Below are 22,468 nucleotides of genomic sequence, written 5' to 3' on the forward strand. Positions count from 1 at the left end.
GGCAGGACTGCAGTTGCAGTGAGTGGTGAGTGAATGTGAAGGCCTAGAACATTACTGTACACTACTGTAGACTTTATAAACACTGTACACTTAGGCTACACTAAATTTATTAAAATTTTTTTTACTTCAGTAATAACCTTATCTTACTGTAATGTTTTACAACTTTTTTTTTTTAATTGAGATGGGGTCTTGCTATGTTGCCCAGGCTGGTCTCGAACTCCTGGCTTTAAGTGATCTTCCCACCTCAGCCTCGCAAAGCTATGGGATTGCAGGTGTGAGCCTCCATACCCAGTGACTTTATATACTTTTAATAACACTTAGCTTTTAAAGCACAAACATACTGTACAGCTGCACAAAAAGATTTTCTTTATATCCTTATTCTATAACCTTTTATCTATTTAAAAGTTTTTTTTAACTTTTTAAACTGTTTTGTTAAAAACTAAGACACAAACATGCACATTAGCCTAGACCTACACAGAGTCAGGATCATCAGTATCACCATCTTCCACCTTCATATCTTGCCCCACTGGAAGGTCTTCAGGGGCGGCAACACATACGGAGCTGTCCTCTGCGATGACAGTGCCTTCTTCTAGATACCTCCTGAAAGATTGCCTGAGGCTTTTTACAGTTAACTTTGTAAGTAGAAGGAGCACACTGTAAAATAACAATAAAAAGTATAGCATAGTAAATACATAAACCCATAGCAGTTTATTATCATTATTAAGTATTATGCATTGTACATTGTTGTTACGTACTACACTTTTATGTGACTGGTAGGTTTGTTTATACCAGCATTGCTACAAACACGTGAGTAATGCATTGTGTTGCGACATCACTAGGCCATAGGAATTTTTCAGCTTTATTATGAGCTTAATGGGACTATTGTTGTGTATGCAGTCTGTCACTGACTGAAATGTTTCATGGTGTATGTCTATATGTGGAATCATGCAGTATGTTTTTTTGGGGAGGAGGGTCCGACTGTCATAGAAGATGACAGGTCATGTGCATGTTATTGTCTCTTTTTTCTTTCTTTTTCTTTTCTTTCTTTTTTTTTTTTTTAAGACGGAGTCTCACACCATCGCCCGGGCTGGAGTGCAGTGGCACGATCTCAGCTCGCTGCAACCTCCGCCTCCTGCATTCAAGCAATTCTCCTGCCTTAGCCTCCCAAGTAGCTAGGATTACAGGTGCCTGCTACCACACCTGGCTAACTTTTTGTATTTTTAGTAGAGACCGGGTTTCACCATGTTGGCCAGGCTGGTCTTGAACTCCTGATCTCAGGTGATCCGCCTGCCTCGGCCTCTCAAAGTACTGGGATTACAGGCATGAGCCACTGTGCCCCGCCTCTTTTTTCTTTAGCATAATTATTTTGAGATCCATCTATGTTTCCATGTGTATCCGTAGTTCTTATTGCTGAATAGTATTGCATTGTATGGATATAGCCAAATTTATTAATTCATCTGTTGGTGGATATTTGGGTTGTTTGCAGTTTTCAGTGATTACAAATAAAGTGTCTGAACTTTCACGTTTCCCTGCTGTGTGAACATGTGCTTTTATTTTTCTTGGGTAGATATCTAGGAGTAGATTGGCTGGATCTTTTGGTAGGTGTGCGTGTTGCTAACTTTTCAAAAGATTGTCAAACTTTTTCTTTTCTTTAAAAAACAAACAAACAAACAAAAAACATTCCCACCAGCAGGATGTGAGAGTTTCAGTTATTCCACTTCTGGGTCATTACATGGTATGGTCAGTCTTTAAAATTTCTAGCATTCTGGTGGGTATGTAGTGGTAGCTCATTATAGCTTTGATTTGCCCTTTCCTGGTGACTAATGATTTGGAACACCCTTTTTATGGGCTTATTTTTGCAATCCTTGTATCTTGGGGAAGTTTCTGTTCAGATCTTTTACCTGTTTCAAAAAATGTGTCTTGGACTGGGCGCATTGGCTCACACCTGTAACCCCAGCACTTTGGGAGGCCAGGGCGGGAGGATCACTTAAGCCCAGGAGTTTGAGAGCAGACTGGACAACAGAGCAAGATCCCCTTCTCGGCTGGGCATGATGGTTCATGCCTGTAATCCCAGCAGTTTGGGAGGCCGAGGCAGGAGGATCACTTGAAGTCAGGAGTTCAAGAACAGCCTGGCCAATATGGTGAAACCCCATCTCTAGTAAAATTACAAAAAAAAAAAAAAAAATTTTTAAAGACCCCCCCTTCTCTACAGAAGAAGAATTTGTTTTTAATTAGCTGGGCATGGTGGTATGTGCCTATAGTCCTAGCTACTGGGGAGGCTGGGGCAGGACGATTGCTTGAGCCCAGGAGTTTGAGGCTGCAGTGAGCTGTGATTGTGCCACTGCACTCCAGCTTGGGCAGCAGAACGAGACCCTGTCTCTAAAATAAAATAATATGTTTTGTTGTAAAAGTTCTTTGTATATTCTAGATAAGAGTGAGGCATTTATTTTATGTTTTGCAAATATTTTTTCCCAGTCTTTGGTTTGCTTTTTCATTTTAGTAACTGTCTGGGTTCTTCTGTAGTTTGATTCTTCTTCAGTTAAGCTTCTCTACTAAGTTTTTTATTTCAATAATCAGAATATGATACCTGATTTTTGAAAATTATCCTTCACCTTCTACGGTTTTAATTATGCTTATTTTTCTTTGTTCTATTTGCTGATACGGCCCAGTGTTTTCAGGTATTGCTGTCTTCGTTGAGTTTCGTACTTTTCTTTATGGATTAGTTGTATCTTGAATGTGTGATAATAACTGGTTTTGTGCTCCTCTTCTGTGTGTTTAGACTTTCCTGTTACAACATTCGGGGATGGAGGTAGCCTGTAGAGCCAAGAGCAGCCTGGGTGTGGAGGCTGTCTGCTCCTTTAACCTTTCACCAACCCTTTCAGAACATTGCCCACTTTTTCAGCCCAAGCACCCAAGCTCCCTGTTCCTACTTCAAGCAGATGCTGCTGCTACTGTTCCTAGTTGCTTGGCACCAGGGACTCATGCATACTGAGAGAAGCAAAGCTGTGCTCATCTGACTGCTCCTGCTCTGGTACTGCATCTCATAACCTAGTCTTTGACCCAGAGCTCCCTCCTCTCCATCTTTGGTGAACCAACTACCTTATTTCTGGGTGGCCTTCTCTGATGTCCCTTTTCTTCCTCTCCGTGCTAGAGAGGATTCTTTTTCTGTTTTTTTCCTAGCATCCAGTATCTATAATTCATTGTTTACGTGTCTGTCATTTGTAATAACTGAACTCTTGTAGAGAAGCAGCAGATATTATTCACATGTGAGTGTCTATCACCCTGAATAACACAGACTATTTGAATGAGACATTTTTATTTAGAGAATGGGAGTTTTAATTAGAAAAGACAATAGAGCTTGAGACTCCCTGGGAGAGCAGGCCAGGTAAGGTACCACATGGAGCAACAGGCCAGGTAAGGTACCACATGGAGAGATACTGGTCTGTTTCTTTTACTGGTAGGTTAATCTTAGGCAGGTTATTTAATCTTGTTTAATCTTTTTATATTACAATAATTTTAATTATATAAAATGTGAGAATGTGTGTATACATACATATATCTGCATACATTTTATTAAAACAGTACATGTTCATTGGGTTTCGGTTTTTGTTTTTTGTTTTGAGACAGAGTCTCACTCTGTCACCCAGACTGGAGTGCAATGGCACAATCTTGGCTCACTGCAATCTCTGCCCTCCCGGACTCAAGCGATTCTCCCACCTCAGCTTCCCTAGTAGCTAGGATTACAGGTGCATGCCACCACGCCCAGCTAATTTTCATATTTTTAGTAGAGACCAGTTTTCACCATGTTGGCCAGTCTGGTCTTGAACTCCTGACCTCAGGTGATCTGCTTGCTTTGGCCTCTCAAAGTGCTGGGATTATAGGCATGAGCCACTGTGCCTGGCCAACAAATGGTTTTTTAAACAGTACTGGGACAACTGGATATTTCCATGCAGAACAATGAAGGTGGACCCCTACCTTAAACTGTATACAAAAATTAACTCAAAATGGATAAAAGACCCAAACTTGAGAGCTAATTTATGAAATTCTTAGAAGTAAACATAGACGCAAGTCTTTATGACCTTGGATTAGTCAGTGTTATTTTAGATATGCCACTAAAAGCACAAGCAACCAAAGAAAAAATAGGTAAGTGGTACTTCATCAAAATTAATAGCTTTTTTGCTTAAATAACATTATTACGAAAGTAAAAGGATAACTCGTGGAATGGGAGAAAATAATTGCACATTATATATTTGATAAGGGGCTTGCACCTATATATAAAGAACTTTTAAAACTTAGGGAGGACAAGCTGGGTGGATCACTTGAGGTCAGGAGTTTGAGACCAGCCTGGCCATGGCCAACATGGTGAAACCCCGTCTCTTCTAAAAATACAAAAATTAGCCAGGAGCGGTGGCAGGCGCCTGTAAATCCCAGCTACTTGGGAGGCTGAAGCAGGAGAATCACTTGAACCGGGAGGCAGAGGTCACAGTGAGCCAAGATTGTACCACTGCACTCCATCCTGGGCAACAAGAGTGAAACTCCATCTCAAATAAATAAAATACTGATGTTTCTTCATCATTTAAGTCCATGTGAGTTAGTTTGTTTTTGTTTAGTTTGGTTTTTGAGATGGAGTCTCATTCTGTCGCCCAGGCTGGAGTGCAGTGGCATAATTTTTAGTACACTGCAGCCTCTGCCTTCCGGGCTCAAGTGATCATCCCACCTCAGCCTCCCAAGTAGCTGGGACTGTAGGCATGCACCACCATGTCCAGCTAATTTTTTGTATTTTTAGTAGAGACGGGGTTTCACCATGTTGGCTAGGCTGGTCTTGAACTCCTGACCTCAACTGATCTGCCCACCTTGGCCCCCCAAAGTGCTGGGATTACAGGCGTGAGCCACTGTGCCTGGCCCATGTTAGTTTCTTTAGTTGGATAATGACTTAAGGAAATTTCTTGAAAGATTTTAAACTAACTAGGGAACATTAGTAATATGATAGGCACTATTTAGGCTGTGTTTGCTGTTTTCTGCTTACATCAAGTAGCACTGAGGCGGGCATGGCACATTGAACAGGTTCCATGAACACTATCCATGACCAAGTTAGGACGCCACCCTTTAGATCCCCATCAGCAAACTACATCTGAGTGAGTAACTTAACTGACATTTTACACCTGGGTAAGAGTAGCAATTTACAACTTCTGTTTTTATTTTCTGGTATTTTTTCTCTTAGTGGGGGAAGAGGTAGTTGATAAAGTATCATATTTATATGTGAGACTAACTAGTTTAAGTTTTTAAAAATTAGGTTTGGTTCTTGGCAGAAGGATCTTGTTCAAGTAAGGAAAATTCACTTTAGTGCTGGAAATAACTTTTTTACTTGTTTCTAATGGCCACTAGTATATGGCATTAGATTTGGGACATAGCTATTAATTTGTGTACATATTGTATGAACGTAATTCTTTATACTCATTATTTTCATTGTGTAATAGTTCTTTAAAAAGCAGATTTGGAGACAGTTTGTTCATATCTGCTATATATTTGTTTGCTTTGTAACTATTTTGTAAATATAATTTACATTATTTTCCTAGAAATTTAAAATCAAAATGTTCAAAACAGTATTGTGATAAGAATATTTTAAGATGACTTAAAAACACTGCTAAATAAACTCTTAGCACTTTTGTTTCAGACATCTCCACTTTAGTGTCAACTGCATGGGTCAACAAACTACTGTGGCCCCAATCTGCCTATTTTTGTAAGCAAAACTTTATTGGAATACAGCCACACTCATTACATTTATGTTTCTGTCATCCCTGGTGTAGAGGATTTTATCCCTTCATTCCTGCAAATACCTGGATCTCAAAGATCTTATAAGATCTTTAATAAGATCTTATCTTTAATAAGATCAGTATCTTATTAAACTGGCCTGTGGGCTTTCTGTGTATTTCATTTCCCTCTATAGCAAACTGATTACTTCTTTGAGATTGGTCTTCCTTTTCTTTTTCTGCAACAGGATCGCAGTATGTGGTAGGGAAGTGATGCTGTCTGAAGGTGACATCCTGTTCTCCTCTCTTCTGTCCTCTCCATCCTTATTTTGGCCACCTGGTAATTGTGGGGGAGGGGTAGAATGCTAGTCTAAATTATAAAATGAAATTGCTTGGGGCTGGGGGAGATTCCTGCCATGCAGTTGAGAAATAAAAGTTACCTGGCTTTCAGTACAATCTGTTTTGGGGTCATGGGGTGTTTTGAGAATCAGAAGAAGGTTGTGGAACCACTCCCTGGGGGGCGGGAAAGAATATATTCAGAAATGTATTATTACAGAAATCTTTGATCAGTTTTTAAACATTGAAATACAAGTGACTTTACCAATGTATTCTAATATACTTGTCGGCAGCCACTTCTGGTGTTAGAACTTTGAATATAGACATTTGAGAAAAATAATTGATTTTAAGTGTTCCCAAAATAAGTCACTGGTTCAGGATAGATCTATCTTAGTGTTCCCAAATTGTGAAAGGAAAAAGATTAAGCCCTTAATGTTGAAACGTGTGTATCCCAAATCTTGCATTGTGCTTGGCAGTAGAGCTGTGAAATTCCGTTGATCAGAGGGCTTGTTTCTGGCCTTGTTCTTTTTTCACTTCTGCACGAGCCCTTCCATTTGACCAGTGTGTCCTAAACTTTATTCATTGAATGCTATCTTCATGAGTTTGCCTTCTCCGCATATTTCCTGATATTCTTTCAATGAACTCAGTTTTTAAAATATATATATGTAAAATTTTAAAATATGGAACGACTCACAAATTTGCATGTCATCCTGGCACGAGGGCCGTGCTAATCTTCTCTGTATCGTTCCGCTGTTAGTATATGTGCTGCCTAAGTGAGCACTTAATTTTTTGTAAAGACAAAGTGTTGCCTGGCCTGGTCCCAACTCCTGGGCTCAGGCGACCCTCCCATCTCAGCCTCTCGAAGTGCTGGGATTACAGGTGTGAGCCATCAACTCACTTTTTAAAATTTAAATTTAAGCAAATAATTACTGTCTGTGAAATATGGGTTTCATGTACTAATTCTTTTATATTTGCCACTTAAAGGAACATGTAAATATTGGGGGTTTTGTTTACCTAAAACCATCTTTTATCTTTTTAGAGGGCATCAACTTCATTTTGGGAAACATTCCCCTATGTGCTGGAATTTTAAAGCTTTGATTTTGAACCAGAGTATGAATGGTGGAAGCTGCTTTAACTTGGAAATACCAGAGGAAAGGAGGGATCATGGGATGGGTGGGTGCTGCCTGCTGAAATACCCCTTGCTTGGGCAAATTTATGTGTCCTGAATATGAGGATATTTGGCTATGTGCATGGCAAAGCTTGGGATCATACCCTTGCAAGAATAGTTGGTTTGTTCTTTAACCTGGCCAAACATGTATATACACACACATGCGTGCACATTTCATACATTTTATTTTCTTTTACAGGTTTGATCTTACTCTTCTACCTAGTTTTTTATGGGTTCCTGGCTGCACTCTTCTCATTCACGATGTGGGTTATGCTTCAGACTCTCAATGATGAGGTTCCGAAATACCGTGACCAGATTCCTAGCCCAGGTAATTATCTTGCCGTTATGACTTTTTTTTTTTTTTTTTGAGACAGAGTTTTGCTCTTGTTGTCCAGGCTGGAGTGCAATGGTATGATCTCGGCTCACTGCAACCTCCGCCTCCTGGGTTCAAGCGATTGTCCTGCCTCAGCCTCCCAGGTAGCTGGGATTACAGACATGCACCACCACGCCTGGCTAATTTTGTGTTTTTAGTAGAGAAGGGGTTTCACCACGTTGGCCAGGCTGGTCTCGAACTCCTGACCTCAGGTGATCCACCCACCTCAGCCTCCCAAAGTGCTGGGATTACAGGGGTGAGCCACCACACCCGGCCTAAACAGTCTTTAAATGCCAGCTCTCCCTTGGTGATTGGACATGACCCTTGTCCTCAGATGCTGGTAATTCTTAGAAAAGTAAGAAATAGTAATGTGCAGAACTTCAGTGTCTGTAATTCGAAAAACTGTAAACTAACTGCTAGAGATGACAGAGAAAGGAAGGTTCTACCTAGAGAAGAAGGTTCAGTCCTAGAGGAGCGGGATTTAGAGGGCAGGAGAGTGGGGAATCAGGCCAGGAAGGTGGGAGTCTAGCAGGTTTCTCTCTAGAGCAGCGGTTTTCAACCACTGGGTCATATGGCAGCATCTGGAAATATTTTTGGTTGTTACAGCTGGAGAGCGTACTGTGAGTAGAGGCCAGGGATGTTGCTAAACATCCTACAGTGCATAGGACAACCCCCACAACAGAGAATTAGCCCAAAATGCCAATAATGCCGAGATGGAAGCACCCTTATCTAGATCCTTGCTCACTGTATAGACTTCTGAGCTGTATCACCAGCCAAACTGAACTAATTTCCTCAACCGTTTTTTTTCCTAGAAGAACAATTTTTTCTAATGATTTCTTTTGTTTACACCTAATCTTAGTCTAAATATCCTGAATAACTCTTTTAAAACTCTTAGTGTATTGGAGCAAGGGTCAGAGATTAGCTCCGATGCTACTTTTCCCTCATCTCTCATTGTAGTCCTGTTTTTTTTCTACCTTAGACTAATTCTAAGATTATTCTTTACTTGCTATTTAAGTGATGTGACTTACCATTGAACATAGTCTCATCTATTTCAAAACCACTGAACTCTGTTTATAATTGCATGAAATATGTAAGTATATGTGTTAAATATTTTTAAGTACAGTTTTAAACTGAGTTTCTTAAACTTGTCGATTATTTTAGTACTTAAAGTATCGTTAGTTTAAATAAATATATATACATGCATACACATGTACATATGTATATATTACATATGGGATATATTAAACATTTCCATATTTAATATAGCACATGTGTACATGCAATACATATATAATATGTATGTGTTGTATATTATATACATATAATATGTATTATATGTACATGTGTGATATATTAAGTATGGGAATGTTTGAAGACTAGAGAAAATTTTAGGATTGTTTTAAAGCCTATGTGCAAGGTTGAATTAATAATCTAGATCTAATGCTTTTTGTTTTGTTTTTTCGTGTTTTTTGTTTGTTTGTTTTGTTTTTTTGAGATGGACTCTCGCTCTGTCGCCCAGGCTGGAGTGCAATGGCACGATCTCAGCTCACTGGAACCTCTGCCTCCCGGGTTCAAGCCATTCTCCTGCCTCAGCCTCCCAAGTAACTGGGACTACAGGCATGCGCCACCACACCCGCCTAATTTTTGTATTTTTAGTAGAGACGGGGTTTCACTATGTTGTCCAGGCTGGTCTCAACCTCCTGACCTCAAGTGATCTGCCCGCCTCGGCCTCCCAAAGTGCTGGGATTATAGGCGTGAGCCACTGCACCCAGCTGGTCTAATGCTTTTTAAACAAGGAAAGCTTATATTAAAGTTGGAAGCCTGATTGTTTCTTACCGATAAATCTACTTGCCTTTTCTTCATTAGTAAGCTTAAGCAGCGTGGTCTGTATTACATGGGCGTCGACTTCTGATAGGAATTGTTGGTGGTTATACTCCAAATTCAGTATGTGAAAACCACATTTTGATTACAGAGCAATATCTGCTATTGAAGGAAGAATATTTGCCATAAAGTTTAAAATGCATAGACGTTGTTCACTGAAAAGGAGTTAGCTGTCTTATGAATGTTTCCATACAGTTGTAATTTAAATGACACAAGTACTTAGGTTTTGATTTGCTAAAATTTTTTTCTTTGTATTAATGGCACATTGACAAAACCTAAAAATGTTATTTGATTTTTTAAAAATGAATATAGAAAGTTCAAAGTAAAATTGCATCTTTTAAAAAGGAAGATTATAATTAACTGTAGATAATCAAATTTAGGGATGGTTTCTAATCGGTAATGTCTGAGATAGTTTTGAAGGTTTGAATTCTTTTTAATTTTAGATGTCTGTGCCTTCATAATTAGAATTGGGAAGTTCTTGATGGTTTCAGCATACTGTCAACACAATTTTCCATGTAATTTGCTGAGATCTGCTTTTTAGAGATAAGAGTAAGGAAAAGAAGAGAAGGAAATTTGATAATCTCTCCCTTTTATCTCTTTATAGGACTTATGGTTTTTCCAAAACCAGTGACTGCATTGGAATATACATTCAGTAGGTCTGATCCAACTTCTTATGCAGGGTACATTGAAGACCTTAAGAAGTTTCTAAAACGTGAGTATGTTTTCTTAGAGTAAGGTCAGAGATTTTAATTATAGAAATTAGTACCAAATTGTGGGGCGGGCTCGGTGACTCACACCTGTAATCCCAGCACTTTGGGAAGCCAAGGCGGGCAGATCACCTGAGGTCAGGAGTCTGAGACCGGCCTGGCTAACGTGGTGAAACCCCGTCTCTACTAAATATACAAAGTTAGCTGGCTGTGGTGGCATGCGCCTGTAATTCCAGCTACTCGGGAGGCTGAGGCAGAAGAATCGCTTGAACCTGGGAAGCAGAGGTTGCAGTGAGCCGAGTTCGCGCCACTTTACTCCAGCCTGGGCAACAAGAGCAAAACTCTGTCTCAAAAAAAAAAAAGTACCAAGTTTGTGATTACATTTAGAGACATCATTCTTAGAATGTGTATTACCTTTTGGGCCGGGTGCGGTGGCTCACACCTGTAATCCCAGCACTTTGGGAGGCTGAGGTGGGTGGATCATGAGGTCAGAAGATCGAGACCATCCTGGCTAACACGGTGAAAAACCGTCTCTACTGAAAATACAAAAAATTAGCCGGCAAGGTGGCAGGTGCCTGTAGTCCCAGCTACTCGGGAGGCTGAGGGAGGAGAATGGCGTGAACGCAGGAGGCGGACGATGCAGTGAGCCAAGATTGCACCACTGTACTCCAGCCTGGGCGACAGAGCGAGACTCCGTCTCAAAAAAAAAAACACAGCATGTGAAAGAATGTGTATTACCTTTTATTTCCTTCTGTTAAACAGACAACTGAGCAAGTGCATTTTATAATTACTTGTGAGACTGTTCTAACTATAGAAAGACACAGGGGCTTACTAATGGGCAGTAGATTTGATTTTTCTGCCTTTAATAAGTACACTAAGTTTCTTGAGATGTAACATTTATTCTGCATTAAAACTAAATATTTTAATTAATAGAGCAAATCTATATTGTATGAAATAGTTCCTCTGAGGACTTGGATCTTTTGCATCCAATGTAGTGTTTGTGTCGGGGATGGGAAATGGTTTATTATTTTAAAGTTATGTCTGTGTCTGATTTTTAGTACATCAGTTTTTCAAAGTTACCAGTTTGTAACGTTGTTTGATAGCCATCCTAGCCCAGCTTTTCTTCCTGTTTTGTTTGGCCCAGCCATTTATGTGAATGGTGTTAACAGTCACATGAATAATCATCGAACACCCTGGCCTGCTGGTTCGTGATCAGCTCATCTCTTCCTCAGCCACACACAACTGCAACTGCTCCCTAGAACATTACCTTGTCTCATCTCCCACCCCATCTTCCCTTTTATGTAGCTTAGTTCCATGGCTTGTATTTCATTTTTACTTTTACTGGTGCTCTGAAATCCCAGACCTGTCAGTCTTCATGTCACACCCTGTGGCAGAACCCCACTCCTGGATAAAGCCATATAATTACTGGATGTAGCTCATCCTTCTGTGCCCCTGCCCCTGAGCAGATACTGAGCAGGACTAATTAGCACTGTGAGTATTTGAGCACCTCCCTCAAATGGACTTGCTTCACTGCTTGGTAATCCTATGGAATTTCTCTGGATAATTCTCTGAAAGGATTATTTCCAACTTTCAAGCCTTTAACCCCTTACCTTTTTCCTTATAACTCACTCTCTTCATATAACCTGATTTCTTGCTTCAAGAGATAATAGAAGAACTCAGATGGGAGCTCCTCCAGTTTCCCCATTACCAGTAAAACAGATCTACAATGGCAGCCATTTTATGTCACATTCCTCCTGCTCTGATCGGGGGCTGCCCTTCCTCTCACTTGAGGCCACCTGTGTCATTCCTGCTTTGGATCTCATCCTCTCAATGTCTAAGAAACATACTATGTACTCTCTCTTCTTGTGTGTATTTAGCCTTTCTGTCTTTATTGGATCCTTCCTATCAACTTGAAAAAAATCTTCAACTCTCTCCTATCTTAAACCAAAAGCTGCTTTTGATCCCACATTATCTACTATCTTCCTAATCTCTTTTCCTTGACAGTTAAATATGTATTATTTAAAAAAGACTTTTGTGAAAGTATTATCCATGGTTTAATAGCTAAAAAGGTCTGCAGTGAAGTGTTCCCCGCCCTCCTCCCTTCTAGCAGAAGTCCTATTAATTTATTCACATATTTTTTGAGGGCCTGCTTTGTGGCAGGCACTCATTTGGGTTCCAACAATGAATAGAAGAAAAATTCCTGTCTTTCTGGAGCTTAGTCTCGTGGTGAATTAGAAGATAATACGTCTTGAGGGGGAAAATAAAGCAGAAAAAGGAGATAGGGTAAGTTGGGAAGGATTGTGGTTTTACATGCAGAGTGGTCTAGGAAAGCCTTATTGAAAGGGAACCTTGAGGGAAGAGCAGAAGGAGGTGAAAGAAGTAGGCATGGAAATGTCCAGCAGCAGAAGCAGTAGATGCAAAGGCCCTGAGGCTTATGGTGCTGATGTGTTGAACATTCATCAAGGAAGCAAGAGGGGGTGAATAGAGTGAGCTAGGGGAGAGTAGTAGGAGATTGAGGTTAGGGAGTTAAAGGAGGTCCAGACTGTAGGTCCTTAGAACCCGTTGTTAAGTTCTTTGGCTTTTACAGAGTCCATGATGGGGAATTTTAAGCAGTGAATAATAACATCATCTAATTCGGATTTTTAAAGGCTCCTACAAGCAGCTCTTTGAAACTAGACTAGAAGGGGGAATTGAGGAAGCTAGTTAGGCTCTTACAGTAATCCAGGTAAGTGGAGACAGTGGCTTGGCAAGGGAGAGAGCAATGGAGTTTGTGAAAAATAGTCTGATTCTGGACACGTTTCTTTTCTCTTTCTTTCCTTTGTCTATTTGTCTGAGATGGGGTCTCTCTCTGTCACCCAGTGGCATAATCACAGCTCACTGTAGCCTCAGTCTCCTGGGCTCAAGTGATCCTCCTGTCTCAGCCTCTTGAGTAGTTAAGACTACAGGCTCACATCATCACACCTGGCAAATTTTTAAATTTTTTGTAGAGATGGGGTCTCACTATGTTGCCCAGGCTGGTCTTGAACTCTTGGCCTCAAGTGATCCACCCACCTTGGCCTCCCAAAGTGCTGGGATTACAGGCATGAGCTACTGCACCTGGCCTCTAGATATATTTTTGGTAGGGAATAATTTCATGCTTCTGAACTTTTTCTTACGGTGTTTTCCTTCTGTATCTATAAATATTACACTTTTCCTGCTGGTTCTTGATTTTTTACTTCTATGCATTATCACTTTATTATCACTTTTATACATTTTCTTTACTTAGTTCACATGTCTCAGACCTTCCTCCCTTTCTTAATTGATTACTTTTTCAGTTTCATTATTGGTTGCTTTTTTATACCTGGTCTTTATATCTTCTTCTATCATCTGTAGATACTCTCTTCTGACTTCCTTATTTGTAAACTATCATTTGAGGTATTTTCTTGAGTCTCTTTTTTCTGGAAAACTACTTCCTGGAGCCCTTTCCCTCCTGCTGCAGTGTGTACTATTTCTACATCAGCCTTTTACTCCCAACTGTCCTTTGGGGAACTTCCTTTTGCCACTTTCTTTTGTTGGACCCACTGTTTCTTGGCTCTTGCCCTGCCCTTTTTTTTTTTTCCCTCTTAATTTATTCCTTAGTTTTGATGGAGTACATTCTCAGGTAGTTTTATAAGAAAAGACACCAGAAATGTAAATTTGGACCCTTTTATTTCGGAAAATGTCTTGTTTCTGCCTTTATATTTGCTAGTGTACCTCCATGTAGAACTCAGTTCTTTGTATTTGCCTTTTTTCTTCTGAAAGTTTTTCATTTTCTTTTTCAATTTTCTCTGTCTCTTTTGGGTTCTAAAATTTCTGTCTGGATCTCTGTCTCTAAAATATTTTGCTGAGACTTGATTGCAGGTCTCTCAGGATGAAGACTTAAGTTCTTCAGTTCAGGGAAATTATCCTCTGGTAACACTTTGATAATTTCTTCAACTCAATTTTCTGGTTTTCTCTTTCTAGAACTATTCTGTTTGTTGTGTCTTAGACCTCTTGTTTTTCTCTTATTTTGTTTTGACTTAATTAGACTTTCTGGGGGATTTACTTTAATTTTCAACTCTTTTTTTGTTTCTTAAAACATTCAACTGCTGTTGATCCTTATGTGCTCCTTTTTCATGTTTGAAAGATACTATATCTGGTTAAAACATAATGTGTTCTCTGTTTTTTTCCTGCAGATACTAATTGAACCTAAAGTTTTATTTTGTTCCAATTATCTCTTTCCTTTAGGGTCATTCATTCCTCCTGTTATCTTGGTCTTTTTTTTTTTTTTTTTTTCCTTCATTGAGACAGTCTTACTCTGTTGCCCAGGCTGGAGTGCAGTGGCTTGATCTCAGCTCACTGCAACCTCACCTCCTGGGTTCAAGTGACCCTCATGCCTCAGCCTTCCAAGCAGCTAGGATTACAGGCTTGCGCCACCACACCTGACTAATTTTGGTATTTTTAGTAGAGACAGGGTTTCACCATGTTGGCCAGGCTGGCCTCGAACTCCTGGCCTCAAGTAATCTGCCCATCTCAGCCTCCCAAAGTGCTGGGATTTCAGGCATGAGCCATTGCACTTAGGCTTTGGTCTTTCTTATTTTAGGCTTTCTTCAGATGCATAGGGCTCTTTGGTTACTCTGGGTTCAGTGACCTTTCTGTGTTCCCATCATGCCTTCTGCATAATCTAACTGGTCGTCATACAGTTCCTTACACTTAATAGTATGGAAGTGGAAGTCAGCATAATGAAAAAAAATACGAAAGGTCACTGATGAACTGACCTAAACCAGCAGAGTCTATGCAGTAGAAGCCCTTGGGGAAATTGGTGAAGGACTTAACATTTTTTTGCAGAGTGTTGCGTGTCATGATGCTGTTTTGTTATAAAGTTTATCTCTACCCCCACAAAATACCTGAATCATTCTGCTTTTAAATGAGTACATAGTTCCCACAGTAACCTAGTTTCGGATAAGCATAAGATGAAACCAAACATTTTGACAGTGATTTTTTCCCCCCAAGGTAAAGACTTTACACTTCCTTTTTGAGGCATACTCTTTGAAATTTGGTTCTTATTTTGGTTGAATTCAATACCTTTTTCTGGTACCAATTGCACCCACACACCAATAGTTCTTACTGAGGCACTGTTATATCTTATTTATTAGTAAGTGTTGTTCACTAGAGTAAGCTCATTGAGGGCAGGGATCACATCAGGCTTGCTCACTGTGTGCCTCTTGGACTAAACACTGCCGAGTACAGAGCAGAATTGTATTGTCTGTTGCATATTTCTCCTCCCTCTTCCCTCCCATTGCCAAGTTCTAACCATTTTACTCCTTTATCACTTTAGACTCCATCTCTGCTAAAAACCCCCTTTTATGAGCTAGTTGTCTCTCACCTGGGCTGTTTTAGTAGTCTCCTAACTCGTTTTCCGGGTCCCTTCTTTTTCCCTTCTGGACTGACCCCACAGAGAAGTCAGAGTTAATTTCATAAGTATGGTCATACTATCCACTTGCCCTGGTTTAAAATATTTTAGTGGATTGTTAATTGCTGTTTGGCAGAACACTCACCCGCACCCCTCAAAATTCTTTAACACAGTTTACAAGACTGTGTGGTCTGGCTTCTACCTTCCTTCAGTGGAAGTGCTTCTCCTAGCTTCATTAACTACCACATTCCCTTCTGCATTCAGCTCAGTTGCTTTTTTTTTTTTTTTAAGTGTAGGTTGTCATAACACTATGTCTTCATACCTCTGCAATTCTGATTTTATACTCACTTAATGTCTGTCTTCCCCACAAAACCGTAAGCTCCATGAGGGCAGCAGCAGTGCCTTTTTACATCCTCTTCCATTGTATCACCAAGCATGCAGAAGGCATTCAGATAATGCTTTAGCCATGGCTGGTACCGCCACCTAATGGTGACAGAAGAGATGGATCTATAATCCAGTTTGTGTGATTATTGAAATGCAGTAACTTTAGAGCACTAGTTAGCTGTTAAAAGGTAAAGGGGCAAACTTAACATTCTTTCCCTAAAGTTATCTGGTAATTGGCATTGCTGTTTTTGTCTTTGAAGAACATTTTCCAAAGGTTTATATATTCCTGGTTGTTTTTAATACCTTTTTTGGCTGATCTAGTGCACATGTATGTTTCCTTTTTAGCGTATACTTTAGAAGAACAGAAGAACCTCACAGTCTGTCCTGATGGAGCACTTTTTGAACAGAAGGGTCCAGTTTATGTTGCATGTCAGTTTCCTATTTCATTACTTCAAGCATGCAGTGGTATGAATGATCCTGATTTTGGCTATTCCCAAGGAAACCCTTGTATTCTTGTGAAAATGAACAGAGTACGTACATATTTTACCTCTGCTGCTGCTTTTTTTCTAGTATTCTCTTTTAAGGAGGCAACTATTTTTAGATTGTTTGGGTTGGGTTAATGGTAAATAACTTATTAAAAGTTATCATTGGGGGGGTAGCTTGCTTTAAAGGCTAGCAGTAGTGTTTATTACTCACTGGAAGAAAGTTTATATGGCAAAAAAAAAGAGAGGTTCATAGATTAATCATGGAGTAAGGAGTTAAAGTAACTTAAACTTTTCTTCTTTGGAAACGCCTACATGCATTTTACCAGATTAATGCTCCAAGGGGCAAGTGTTCTCCTTGTCATAACCAAAGCAGAGTCTTGTTAGGGTGCAGTGCTCATCTTTGAATCCTGTGTTGTGAAATAATTTAAAATTCTGCAGACTCCATAAAGTTTAAGCTTATTTAACTTTTTCGAAATACTCAGTAGCGAAGCATTGTTTTATAGTATATGTATATGTGTATGTAATTAAGTAACAGAAATACAAATAAATCCCATTCTAACGAGTTCAGTGGGATGTTGCACTTGTATCCAAAGTAGCAGCATTTTGCTGTTTTACAGAAGGGCTCCCTGAATTGTATAGTAATGAGCAAAGTAAGAAGCTAATGAATTAGGGTCATTGTGCAACAGAACCTGATAACAGCTTTTCTTGAGTCACAAAGTGATCCCTAGCCCCCGTGCCTTGCTGCTGTGTAAATGTACTTCAGAGTTGTATTCTGATGCACTTACTGTTTTGAGGCCTGCAAAGTCTGAGTGAAGTCATTCCTGGTCATTTAAACAGGTGTAGACTTCTCAAAATCATGAGTTTATAAGTCATCATTGGTGAGCAAATTGCCACCAGCCTTAATAAAAGTAAAACTTGAGTCTTTTGAAGTTGGCACTGCTAAATAAGGAGCTTCCCTGTAGGGAGAACCAGCTAGGCCCTGAGGTGCCCAGACTGACACCCCTCCAGCCTCTCCTTCATCCCTTTGGGAGGCCTTGGATAACTGACAACTTCCAGATTGTCCCATAGCATTCTAGGTGCTCAGTAAATGACTAGTGGGATGTTTCAACTAGACTTTATTCAGAAGTAAGAATTGAAGTTAACAAAGTAAGCTGAAAGTAATGTGAAACTAGATCTAGTTTATAAAATGAATTAAGTTTGTTTTAACAGAGATGCCTTTTGTAATCCCAGTCTACTAGAACTATCCTCACAACATCTAGATTGCTGAAAATTTGTTCCCAGTAGAAAGCCAGGAGAGGATCAACCTCGGGGGTTTGTTTTCTTTCCCAAGATGGCCTCTTTGAATGATAATGGTCTGAGACCATACTTGCTGATGACTCAGGGCCTGGCTTTGGCAGGAGGACAGCATCAGACACAGGAATCAGTGATGAGATGAGCTTATGTAGTGTAGCAGGGGGTTTCATACCAGTACAGTTCCCAGTTAGCACTATTGACATTATTATTAGGTCACAACAATACTTGTCTTTTGAGAGCAATATTTAGATTTTACATGCATTCACATGGAAACTGCATATAAATTCAGAATGCCAAAAAATTATCTCACAAAATGTATAAATATGTTAGGATTCAATTCTGTCACCTACATACATGAAAGGAGTCTTAAAATAGGGCTCTTCCAGGGCGTGCCTTTTGGGGAGCAGATGGGTTATGAGATACAGTGAGGCTCAGTGGGGCCCTCATGGAAATATGGAGAGTGTGACCTAATATAGTTTTGTGAAGAACAGTTAATTATTGTGCCTCTGCAGTTCTTATTATTTACATTAAATTATTTGTTCATATAAATACTAATAATTAGATTTAAGGGTTTCTGTTTGTTTGTTATTTTAAGGGTAGCAAAGGGTACTTTTGTTTCAGTTAAATCTTTGGTAATTGATTTATTTTCTAAATTGCCCAGGACAGTAATAAGATACCTGATTGTTGAAGTTATTTTATTTAAAAGTTCATTTTAATCCCCTCAAATAAGATTAAAGTAAAACGCAGATGTAACTCACTGGGTTAATATACAGTTGGTGTTAATCTCAAAGTCTTCATCCCTTGTCCCCAGCAACAGAGGGAGGAAGTTCCATTGCATACTTACGTGATGTTTAAATTTATCACTATTTCTTAACCTTAGATAATTGGATTAAAGCCTGAAGGAGTGCCAAGGATAGATTGTGTTTCGAAGGTTAGTATTCAAAAAATAACTCCTGTTAAATCTTTGATGTTTCTTAAAATACTTTAAAAGTCTAAGGATTTAGTCGTCTTTTTTCTTCCCTGTCACATTTTAAAGTCCTTTGTAGTGCCTTAGAATAAAATTCCACCAACCTTTTTGAGAGTAGTCTTTCTCTTCCTTAATGATAATTCAGAAAGATATTTTCCATGTGTATTTGATTTTGCACACATTGCCTTTATTTTCACGTATACCATATTTCATCAATTCTAAGATTTACTTTTTTTCTGCCAGCTCAGTAACACTGAAATTGGGATTACCCTTATAATTGATGGTATCTTAATACTGTATCATGACATTTTTCTCTTTCTTAATAGTTTGTTAGTTGGCATGCTAGCTATCAATGCTATCTGAGATTTAATGAAATATGGTACATTTTCCTTAAGGTAGAAGCATTATTTATCTCCCCTGTCCCTGCTTAATTTTTTTTCCAGAATACTGTGCAGTTTTCATCTCATAACTTTCTTTTGTTTTCTCTCCATGCTGCAAATGCCACTAAGACAAATAATGTAAAAGATGGGTAAGAGTTCTGAGGAGACATTAAGTTCTAAACTTATCATTGTGCTAAATATTAACATTTCAACTCCGATAGTAGAACAGAAATATTTTACTTAAAATGTTACATTGAAATCACTTTTAAAGTTGTGGAAAAAAAATTGTTTTTACTGTTAATGGGCTTCTTATTTGGGCAGAAACTTCTTGCTCAGTGGCTCTCAAACGATCGTTCATCAGAATCACGTTGGCTTGTTGGGCTCCATTCCCATAGTTTCTGACTCAGTAGGTCTGAGATAGGGCCCAAAATTTGCATTTTCTTTTTTTCTTTTTTTGTTTTTGTTTTTGAGACAGAGTCTCACTCTGTCACCCAGGCTGGAGTGCACTGGCGTGATCTCGGCTCACTGCAAGCTCCGCCTCCCGGGTTCACGCCATTCTCGTGCCTCTAAGTAGCTGGGACTGCAGGCGCCCGCCACCACGGCAGGCTAATTTTTTGTGTGCTTTTTTTTAGTAGAGACGGGGTTTCACCGTGTTAGCCAGGATAGTCTCAATCTCCTGACCTAGTGATCTGCCCGCTTACAGGCATGAGCGACCGCGCAGGCCCAAAATTTGCATTTCTAACTAAAGTTTCCAGGTGATGCTGATGCTGCTGGTCTGAGGCACACATTTTGAGAACTCCCGATTTGGAGTGTCCTTACTAATATTTTAAGAGTATTCACTATTTAGAGTAGCATAAAAAGCCAGGAAGTTTATGGTTTCTCATCTGGGTTGAAATTATGTGTGTGTGACCGCTGGCAATTCACTTTACCTCTTTATGCCACAGACAGCTCAGTGGGAAACTTGTACAAAAGGCCCTCACGCCTGTAATCCCAGCACTTTGGGAGGCCAAGGCGGGCGGATCACGAGGTCAGGAGATCGAGACCATCCTGGCCAACATGGTGAAACCCCATCTCTACCAAAATACAAAAAATTAGCCGGGCGTGGTGGCGGGCGCCTGTAGTCCCAGCTACTCAGGAGACTGAGGCAGGGGAATCGCTCGAACCGAGGGGGTGGAGCTTGCAGTGAGCCGAGATCAGCTTCTGCACTCCAGCCTGGCGACAGAGCGAGACTCTGTCCAAAGAAAAAAAAAAAAAAAAGCAAGCCAGAATCTCACTTAAAACCAGATACTACATCTAAGCTGAGCTTTTCTTTCTTTTTTTTTTTTTTATGGGAGCGGAGTCTCGCTTTGACGCCCAGGCTGGAGTGCATTGGCGCGATCTCGGCTCACTGCAAGCTCCGCCTGCCAGGTTCACACCATTCTCTGTCCGCAGGCTCCCGAGTAACTGGGGCTACAGGCATGAGCCACCTCACCCTGCTCATTTTTTGCATTTTTTAGTAGAGACGGGGTTTCACCGTGTTAGCCAGGATGGTCTCCGTCTCCTGACCTCATGATCCGCCCGCCTCGGCCTCCCCAAGTGCTGGGATTACAGACATAAGCCACCACGCCCGGCTGAGCTTTTCTTGATACATTCTTATAAAAATCTAGTGGGCAGCATATACTGTCAGCTCTCAAGTCAGAACATTATAGCTACAGGATACATTTAGAAAAAATGTTGGGTAACCCTTCATGAGCCTCAGGGCTGGTTCACAAAGCTTTCTGGTAGGAAGTTCTTGGGGCTTGGATGCTGGGCTTCAGCTGGGTGGAAGTGCTAATTTCATGACAGTGTGCCTGTATACAGGAGCCTGTGAGCAGGCGGCATGGATTAGCTTGAATGGAATCCTGGGTCTACAAAGCCAATATCACCTGAAAAGAAAACACATTCAAGCCAGAAGCGCAAAAGCTTTAAATTATTTTCCTAAGCTTTAAATTGTGTAAGGCTTTGGCCAGTATAAACAATTCCATATACCTCTTCCCTTAAGATGTGTGTTTTTTGTTTTTTTTTTTTTGAGACGGAGTCTTTCTCTGTTGCCCAGGCTGGAGTGCAGTGATGCAATCTCGGCTCACTGCAACCTTCGCCTCCCGGCTTCGGGCAATTCTCCTGCCTCAGCCTCCCAAGTAGCTGTGACTACAGGCACGAACTACCACGCCTGGCTAATTTTTTGTATTTTAGTAGAGACGGGGTTTTACCATGTTGGCCGGGATGGTCTTGATCCCCTGACCTTGTGATCCGCCTGCCTCGGCCTCCCAAAGTACTGGGATTACAGGCGTGAGCCACCACGCCCGACCCCCTTAAGGTTTTAAATGCATTGTTCTTGTTGTTTATCTATTATGTATCCTTCGCTTCTAGAATAGTTGGGGGGAGTGTTAATGAAAAATCCAGATTTAATGATTCCGATTTCAGTTAGCTTTCCCTTTTGCTTTGGAGAGATGTGTGTGAAGTACATAAAATAATCAAAGCAGGTGGGTTTTAAATTTTGTTTATTTAGTTGTGGAATTTTTTTATTTTTATTTTTTTTGCTTTTAGAAAAACACAAAAGTGGAAGAAATGTTTGTAAAATCTGGCATTTTATCCCTGGGCTAGTTACAAGTAACAAACCAGTTAGAACCTATAAATTTTAGAGATGAGGCTCTCCAGAACAGAAGGAAGCATTTATTGCGTATCATAATTGCAATTTGCTATTAGATTTGTCTGTATCAAGTGTTCTTTAAATTCTTTAGTTCTTTTTTGTAATACGTCTTTTATTTGTCTTGTATTGATTTTGTTCTGCCTTAATTGCTTTTATACAAGTTAGAGTCCTGAAAATACAAACACTGACCATACTTGGAGGTGCTTTTTTTTTTCTCTCTCTCTCCGTAGAGACAGGGTGTCACCATGTTGCCAGGCTGGTCTTGAATTCCTAGCCTCAAGCAATCCACCCGCCTCTGCCTTTGAAAGTGCTGGGATTACAGGCGTGAACCACCGCAGGTGGCCAAGGTGGCCTTTTAATATATATCAACTTAAAAGATGATTCCTGCAAAAGGTGTAATGTTCATATTTATGACATTTTTTCCCAGTATTTTATTTTATTATGAAAATGAATCATATTAAGAAAATCAAAAGTGGGAAGAAACAAAATGCATTATTTTTTAAACTCCATTTTGTTTTGGTGGAACTTAGTGACCATCAGTAGGTTCTTAGAGTTAGTTGTTCATAGTTTACAATATGATACTATTGCCCGGCACCGTGGCTCACACCTGCAATCCCAGCACTTTGCGAGGCCAAGGTAGGCGGATCACCGGAGGTCAGGAATTCG

General features: G+C 40.0%; 1 protein-coding gene and 1 non-coding gene across 6 annotated transcripts in view; one reads left to right on the top strand and one right to left on the bottom strand.

The window, feature by feature from the left end:
* ATP1B3 (ATPase Na+/K+ transporting subunit beta 3) overlaps window positions 1–22,468 on the top strand; it is a 47,820-nt gene that overhangs the window by 18,288 nt on the left and 7,064 nt on the right. For 2 of the 5 annotated variants that reach the window (XM_050778134.1, XM_050778138.1), the window contains exons 2-5: window positions 7,454–7,582; window positions 10,113–10,220; window positions 16,355–16,539; window positions 18,668–18,718. In XM_050778134.1, coding sequence (XP_050634091.1) covers window positions 7,454–7,582; window positions 10,113–10,220; window positions 16,355–16,539; window positions 18,668–18,718 — 473 coding nt within the window. Of the gene's footprint in view, window positions 1–5,998; window positions 6,091–6,758; window positions 7,260–7,453; window positions 7,583–10,112; window positions 10,221–16,354; window positions 16,540–18,667; window positions 18,719–22,468 lie in introns of those variants that run through there. The other 3 variants (XM_050778136.1, XM_050778135.1, XM_050778137.1) reach the window with 3 other exon arrangements.
* On the bottom strand, window positions 6,761–6,867 carry LOC126949415 (U6 spliceosomal RNA). Its single transcript, XR_007723721.1, has one exon. It is a non-coding gene; the product is annotated as a U6 spliceosomal RNA (small nuclear RNA).

This window comes from Macaca thibetana, chromosome 2 (genome assembly GCF_024542745.1).
Source record: "Macaca thibetana thibetana isolate TM-01 chromosome 2, ASM2454274v1, whole genome shotgun sequence".
In the NCBI taxonomy this organism is placed as follows: domain Eukaryota; kingdom Metazoa; phylum Chordata; class Mammalia; order Primates; family Cercopithecidae; genus Macaca; species Macaca thibetana.